The sequence below is a fragment of the Monoraphidium neglectum genome (assembly GCF_000611645.1).
Source record: "Monoraphidium neglectum strain SAG 48.87 unplaced genomic scaffold scaffold00224, whole genome shotgun sequence".
Lineage (NCBI taxonomy): Eukaryota > Viridiplantae > Chlorophyta > Chlorophyceae > Sphaeropleales > Selenastraceae > Monoraphidium > Monoraphidium neglectum.
The window spans coordinates 23,630-31,366 of record NW_014013404.1 but is presented as its reverse complement, the minus strand read 5'-3'; the positions used below and the strand labels follow the sequence as shown (position 1 = coordinate 31,366).

Below are 7,737 nucleotides of genomic sequence, written 5' to 3'. Positions count from 1 at the left end.
CCCCGCCTCGGCAGCCGCCACCAGCGCCAGCAGCTGCCGCCGCCGCGGCGGCTCGCGGCGCAGCGCCGCCGCCGCCCACAGCACGCGCGCCGCCTGCTGCGGCGCGAGCGGCGCAGGCGCCGGCTGGGCCGCGGGGCCCGCGCAGCCCGCGCAGGCGGCGAAGGCGGCCGCCGTCCAGGAGCGCGGTGGGGCGCTCACCGCCCTGATGCCCAGCAGCGCCATGCTGTGAAGGAGCGACGCGGCCTCCCGCGCGCCGCTGCCGTCCACAGCCGCCGCCAGAAGGAGCGGCTCCGTCTTCTGGTAGAAGCTCAGCAGCCACTTCGAAGGTGGGCGGTACGAAAGCGACGTGAGCGCCTGCCAGGCCACCGCAAGCGCCGGCAGGCAGCTGTGGCCGGCGCCAGCTCCGCATGCAGCCAAGGGGCCCAGCGCGTCCTGCTCATGCTCATGCTGCTGCTGCTGCTGCTGCTGCTGCTGCTGCTGCTGGTGATGATGATGGCTGCCGTGGGGCACGAGAGTCGCATCCAGCAAGGCGACAAGCTGCCGCTCCTCTGGCCGCACGCCCGCCGCCGCGAGCGCCTGCAGCAGCGCCGCCGCGTCCGCCGGCGCCCAGCGCCACGCGGACACCTGCTGCTGCGCCGCTGAGAGGAACACGACGCGCCACCCCTCCGAGTCCTGGAGCTGCTGCTGCCGCCCCCACGCTGCCAGCGCCCTCAGTACCCCGGAAAAGTGGCGCGGGCGGAAGGCGAGCAGCTGCGAGGCGGCCGCCCCCATGTACGCGTCCGCCCAGGCCGCGCCGGGCGCAAAGCCGCCAGAGGGGCAGAGGGCGGCCCCCAAGTCCACCAGCTCTGACGGGGTGAACTCCGAGAGCCGCCCCTGCACGTGCCACAGGAACTGCTGGGACCAAATACGGGCCTCAGCGCCCGCCACCGACGCCCCCACCTGCTGCTGCTGCTGCTGCTGCTGCTGCTGCTTGCCACTGCTGCACCGCGCCAGCTCGCCGGCCGCCCACGCTACCTCTGCAAGCGACCGCGGCTTCAGCGCAGGAAGCTCCTCGAGCAGCCGCGCCAGGCAGCCGCCGAGCAGCTGCGCGCCGGCCTCGCCCTCCCCGCGCCATCCGAGCCGCGTCAGCCCCCAGAAGACGCTCGCCAGCGCCGGCCCCGAGAGGTGGGGCAGCTGTGCGATGGCGCCGCGCTCGGCGGCCGCGAGCAGCGCGCTGCTGGGCTCGTGGCCGGCCACGCCGAGCGCCCAGACGACGTTTGCAAGGTAGTCCGGCTTGTACGTGTCCAGGCTGGACGCCGCAACCTCGTCCAGGGCGGCGAGCCAGGAGGGCGCCTGCTGCTGCTGCTGCTGCTGCTGCCGTGCCGCAGGGCCGTCCAGGACCGCATAGGCCCACAGCAGGTTGGCCATGCCCTGCGGCGTGAGCTCCCGCGCGCACCGTCGCGCCGCAAACCCCGCCGCCGCCCACCAGCCCGCCGGCGGCCGCAGCCGCAGCACGCCGAGCGCCCACACCAGGTTGGCCAGGCCCTGCGCTGTGAAGCCGCCCATCCGCGCGGCCGCGGCGTCAAGCACCGCCTCGGCGAATGCCGGCGGCGGGTGCGCGCGGGACGCGCCCAACGCCCAGAGCATGCTGGACAGCTCCTGCGGCCGGAAGCCCGCCAGGTGCGGCTGGGCGGCTGCGTAGAAGCTGCCGAGCCAGCCGCGAGCGGGGCGCCAGCCGAGGGTGGCCATGGCCCAGATGGTGTTGCTGAACCCCTGCGGCGACGTGCCGTGCGCCATCAACGCCTGTGCGCGCTGCGCGAACGCAGAGATCCAGTGCTCCGGGGGCCGCAGCCCGAGCACGGCAACGGCCCAAAGCACGCTCGACACGTGGCGGCCCTGCATCGCGGGCAGGTGCCGCTCCGCCAGCTGCAGCAGGCCGACGAGGAAGCTGGCCGGCAGCTGCTCGGCGACGATCACAGGCGGCGCCGCGAGCCGCAGCTTGTGCAGCCGCTGCGCTTCCCGCTGCTCCGCCTCCAACGCCGCCAGCACGTCCGCAGCCGCCGCCTGAGGCGCAAACTCCAGTGCAAGCGCCCGCCGCTTGGTTGGGGTTGCGGTGTAGCCGCCGACGCTCTGGTGTGGGCGCTGCTGCCCCTGCCCCTGCCGCCGCAGCCGCAGGCCTGGCGCGGCTGGCGGGGCGTCCGCGTGCTGCTGCAGGTGCGCCAGCCGGGCGAACGCCGCGCTGACGTGGATCTCGTCCAGGCCGTCCCATTGCGCCTCGAGCAGCTGCCTGACAGCTTCCGCATCACGCGCGCCCTTGATGAGGCTGGTTAGCAGGCGTGCGTCGTACGGATGGTGTGTGCGCGCCTGTGCCGCCGTCGCGCCGTGCGATTCTGCCTGTGCCACGACGGAAGCGCTGGTGCTGGCGGCCGCGTGGCTGCTCTGGCGCTCCGCAAGGACGTCCGCTGCCGCAGCGCCGGCGTCGCGGAACGACACGGCGGCTGGTGGTGCGAGCGCGGCGGCCGCGGGCGCGCCAGGCATGGGGCGAGCAGCAGCTGGCTGGGACAAGTCCACGTTGTCCTGCCATCCGAGCTGCTGCTGGTGCTGCTGCTGGTGCTGCTGCTGCTGCTGCTGCCGCCGCTGCTGGTGTCCCTCCTGCTGCTCCTGGTGCTGCTGCGGGGTGTGGTGCTGCGGGTGCGCCACGTGCTGGCGGTGTGGTCGGCCATGCTGGTGCGTGGGTGCAAACCCCTGCATGCCCGGCACCCCCACCAGGGCGACGCCAATGCCAGAGGCACGGATGGCCTCCTCTACGGCCTGCCGAATCTGCGCGCTGATGTGGGCGTTGCTGCCGCCCTGGTGGGCTCCGTGCTGCTGTTGCTGTTGCTGATGCTGCTGGTGGGCGCCGCCGAATCCAAAGTCCTCCAGGCAGTCGCCGAGGCCGCATCCAGCCGACATTGCATCTGGCGTCTGGGGGTGCAGCGGCGCCGCCGCCGCGGCAGCCGCAGCGGCGGCCGCGGGGCCCTTGCGAAGGTCTGCAGCGTGGCGAGGCTGGCCAAAGAGGCTCAGAGTGGTGGGCGCGGCGGCGCCCAACGCTCTTGGAGACCCTGCATGGGCGAGCGCCAACAAGGCGCGCCGGCCCGAGCTGCGGGGCAGCGCCACTGCATGCTGCGGCCCTCCCGAACGAATACGAATCGGCTGCAGCCTATGCTGCAGCATCATGCCTGCGTATAAGGCGCAAACAGCATCGAGGGCACGAGATCAACATTGCACTTTGCCGCGGGGTCCAACATCCATTCAGCGCATCAAAACATAACAGCTGCTATCTATTCGATCAAGTTTTATCCGGTGTCACGCGCACACACCTGGCCGCCGGCCAGGCAAGGACCGGCTTGTGCTATCCGCGACCCGTGAACCTCTACTGCATGTAAATAGTGCTTTACGTAAATCTCTAGGTCCTGCTGTCGAGGGCCTGCCAGCAATGAGCTTTTGCGGCTTGCCAACGAGGCTCGCCTGATCTGGGCCTGACAGCAAGTGTCGTTTTAATGATGTAAAGAGCGAATCCTGTTTAAGTCAATCCCAGGATGTGTTAACGCATCCAAATCACATTGGTGGAAGGCCGCAGCCTGGTGCTTTGCTGCTCACATTCCAGCTTTGCCTGCCGGCTGCTCGCGCTTTTGCTGCACAGTTTCTGGTTCCGGGTCGCGACCAGAGCAGCTGCGCAAGATGCGCTGCGATGCACCCTTTATTAGAGCGCAAGTAAGAAGGATGAGTGCCGGCTGCCTTGGGCAGACCAGCTTGTTGGCACGAGCGCTGTGTGTGGCTGAGTACGTCACTGACATGCGTAGTGCATGACACTCGCGATACCACACTCCGAGCCAACACATGCGATCTCCGTCCAATAGAGTACAATTGCGCGTAGCTGTCAAAAACTATCATGGGATGCGTGACTCAAGCTGCCTTGATGCTTTGCTCAATTGGAAGCTGGATGCGCATACCCCACACCATTGTTTGCCTACAATGTCGTGCTGATGCTACAGGCATACGCTAGTTGACACAAACAACACAGCGGATTGATAGCCAAAACTGCCTTGGCTTTTAAGTCAATTTTTCTTTTGGGGGGCCTCAACGACCACGCCACCCATCTGACTGGTGCGCTCCTTGATTTTGCAATTGCTGATGGACTGGCCGTGCTGTCAAATTTCTATCAGCCCCGTTTCTAAGGGCACTCATCAAAACCATCAGCAGGTGCACGGCCGCACGCTGCTCTTGCAAAGCGTTTGAACACTCATGCCAGGTCCCACCTTCACATGAGCATGCTTGGCCCATGCAGTACGCGCTCATCGTCGAACGGACCAGAGCCCTCACTGGCAGCCAGGGAGGGCTAAGCCTGCCTCAGGTTGGGACAAGCGGGATGAGCCCAGTGTGGCGCGATGACTGGCAGGTGCACCAACTTATGGTACGCCAAAGGATAATGCGTGCCAGGCTCTCCATCAGGTCATCATTTGATTTTCATACATCAGCCTCATTGGCTCAGGTGATTGCTTTAAAACCGGGGTCGCTGCCGAGCCCACGAACACAACGTGGTGTCGTGCAGTGTGTGTGAGCGAAGCGGCTTGTTGGCGGTTTGCAAGTCGCATGGCAAGGGTGAGCGGGTGGCCCCTGGCGCAGCCTAGCACTACGTTTTTGACGTTACTTCTCATTGCTACTCTAGGCTTGTTGGGATTCTCGCCCTCTGGCCGTAGTTTTTACTGCATTGTGCCCTTCCCAAGATCCACCGAGGGTAGCCATTCATCGCTCAGTCCTTGGATCAAAGGTCATAAACCCAACCTTTCAACATCTACACGCTTCTGCAGTCAGGCTGAAGTAGATCAGTGTTTCGCATTTTAGCAATGGGTGCGCGTGAGGCAAATGGGTGGTGTCAAACATGTTGTGCGCTTTGCACACGAACAAAGCAGTCGCGGCTGCGAGCGGCCCCTGCTTGACGCGCTCCATGCTGCACCACTGCGCTCCACGTTCTGGGCCCCCGCACAGCTTCGAAGCGGACGGCGGCCCAGGCGCCGCCCAGCCTGTGGCTGGCGCAGAACCCCAGCAAGCGGTGGGCTGAGGTATTCTTCCTTGCATACAGTCCCTTTTGGATCCTGTGGGCCCTGTGCATCCTGGTGCCATTCCAACTGTACGAGGTGCGGAGTAGAGGGGGGAATGCAGTTGTAGACACAGTCTTCATGCGTGTATGTGGCTTCGTGGTGGATGTGGATTAGTGCGTGGCAAAGTATGCGTGCGTGTGGCCGTTCGTGCATGCGAAGGGGGCCGGGCCGCCCCCAGGCCGATGGCAGCAGCAGCCCTCCTGCGACCAGCCGGGGTCACCCATCAGCTGGCCCGCGGAGTATTGGCGGCAGGCGGCAGCAGGGCGCAGTGGGTCTGGTGTTGCGCGATCAGAGGTCGGGCCGCCGCCGCACGAGGTCGCCGCCGTCCTTCCCCTGATGCGCATCATCTGCATCAGTCTAGATCCAGCCCCTCATTCATATTCCCCTCACTCGCGGCCTGAACTGCAACACCCCCGCAGTACCTGGATGAATGGGGGTACCTGTTGGTTGGGCTCGCCGCGGGGCTGCCCTGCCTCCTGCTGCCGCCCCTGCTGCCAAACAAGGTGCGGCCAGGGCGATGCATGCGCTGTGATTGCAGCGCAGCGCCGACAGCGGGCACTGCGGGGGCCACGTGCCGGCGGGGGCGGCAGCAACGAAGCAGCAGCGCCCCACGCAACCTGCATCCCCATCCAAAATCAAGTTTCTTCAACGCTCCGCCAGGCTGACGAGGGCAGGCCGTGGCACGACCGGTTCTGGGTCAAGGTGGGCAAAGGCGGGCGCAACGCGCCGATCATGCTGGCAGGTGCACCCAACTTTCAGGGCCCAACCACCCTTGTTCGCCCCCGCCGGCATGTGAGCTAGACCCATCACGGGCAAGCCCACCAGTTTTTTGCGCCTGCCTTTGCCCCTGCCCAGGCGAATCTGTGGATTGCTATTTTTGGATACATTGGCAACTACTTTTGGACCCACTATTTTTTCAATCTCCTGGGGGCCGCCTACACAATGCCCGCCTTCAAGCTCAACCAGGCGCGACCCCTGGGGGCTGGGTGTGTATGTGTGGGGGCTGGAATGGGGGGCGCGCGGTGTGGCCCTGGCTGGGCCCATGGAGCGACAGCTGCCAGGAGGGTCGGGGGGTGCAGCCATCGCGCCAAGCCAGCGGGCGATGTGCTGCTTCACGACAACGCATGCTTCATCGAATGCTGAAACAGAGTGCCTGAACGCCATGCGTGGTGGCTGTAACCCCTTGAATCCAACCAGTGCCTGCCATCTCCTGTGCCACTGGGCTGTGCAGCTCAAACATCCTAACACACGCTCACGCGCAGCAACCGCCCCACCCATCTGCAGATTCCGATCGTCATGTTTCTGATGACTCACGCTTACTTTTGCTTCTACCACGCTCTTTCAAATGTTGTGCTCAGACGGGTAGGTGGATGCGTGCGCGGCGGAAGGGGTGAAAGGTTCGGCGAGTGGTAAAGCTGCCCTTGCCTTTTAGTCATTGAAACGGTCCACTGGTAGCAGCGGGAACAGGCGGTGTATCTTAGAGCGCAACAGTGGATTTCCAGCTGGCAGCAGCTTGGCCGAAGGATTCTGCCCACGCACATCCTGCCTTTGCACCACCCGCATCCTGCCTGCGAGTCAAAACCCGATGGGAGCATCGACGTAGGCTGAGAGGCTTGCAAGCCTCTGCTGCACCCTCCTCACTCAAACGCTGCCGTGTGTGCCCCATCACTATGGCCCGGGACTCACGCATCCCCCCCAGGTCGAAACCCACCTGACGGGCGCACCCCTGCTGACACGCAAGGTGGCGCGCTGTCTCATCGTGTTCCTGCTGTCATACTCCACAGCCTACATGGAGACACTGACCATCTCACACGTGGGCTCCAGCATGCGCGCATGCTTGCTTGCTTGTGCGGGGGCTTGCGAGTGTGTGTGCAAGGGCGCATGTGAGTTTGTGTGCGCGCGCGCGCGCGTGTGTGTGTGTGTGTGTGTGCAAAAAGTACATGCGCGTGGATCCATGCATGTGTGCATGCGTACGTGTGCATTTATGCACAAGGGGCACATGCGTGTGGGCGAAGGTGTGTGTCCGCAACTGCATTCGCCTGCCGAAGTGCCAAATCTATTCCCGGTCACCCCTGGCACCCCAAACTCAACCCACACACTACGCCCACAGTTCCCTTACTACACGTTTGTGGACCGGTCCAAAATGTACAGGTGCGGCATCAGTCGCTTGCTTTGCACTTCCGCATGCACCTGCCACAATCACGCACGCACCTGTTCGCACGCATGAACAAGCACACAGCGCATACACACACATGCACAGGTGTGCAGTCGTGCGCACATGCACGCGCGCACACACACACATACACACACACACACACGCACACACACACACACACACTTTGCACCCGCTGCATTTAGCTGCGCAGGCGCCATTGCGTCGTCGTGGTTTTGTTACCGCTCTTGACCAGCTACCTCCCGCTCAGCTGCTGTCAAACCACACTCCTCCTTCTCACCCCACCCCCTGCAGCATTGGCTCCTTGTTTTACGCAATCTACTTCTTTGTGTCGTTCCCCATGTTCATGCGGATCGACGAGGACCCAGCGCAGAAACGCTGGACGCTGTCGCAGGTGCGAGGCGCGCTGCCGCAGGCTACTCCCACTCCTGCCCGTGCAAGAGG

General features: G+C 64.9%; 2 protein-coding genes across 2 annotated transcripts in view; one reads left to right on the top strand and one right to left on the bottom strand.

Annotated features, from left to right (window-relative positions):
- Positions 1-2,931, bottom strand: part of MNEG_2072 (hypothetical protein) — a gene marked incomplete at both ends in the record, with an annotated part of 5,563 nt that extends 2,632 nt beyond the window's left edge. Inside the window, one exon of the mRNA XM_014049458.1 lies at positions 199-2,931. Coding sequence (XP_013904912.1) covers positions 199-2,931 — 2,733 coding nt within the window. The remainder of the gene's footprint in view (positions 1-198) is intronic.
- Positions 2,932-7,263: 4,332 nt separating this feature from the next.
- MNEG_2071 (Cycloeucalenol cycloisomerase) overlaps positions 7,264-7,737 on the top strand; it is a gene marked incomplete at both ends in the record, with an annotated part of 905 nt that continues 431 nt past the window's right edge. The window contains 2 exons of the mRNA XM_014049457.1: positions 7,264-7,271; positions 7,588-7,687. Of these exons, the coding sequence (XP_013904911.1) occupies positions 7,264-7,271; positions 7,588-7,687 (108 nt within the window). The remainder of the gene's footprint in view (positions 7,272-7,587; positions 7,688-7,737) is intronic.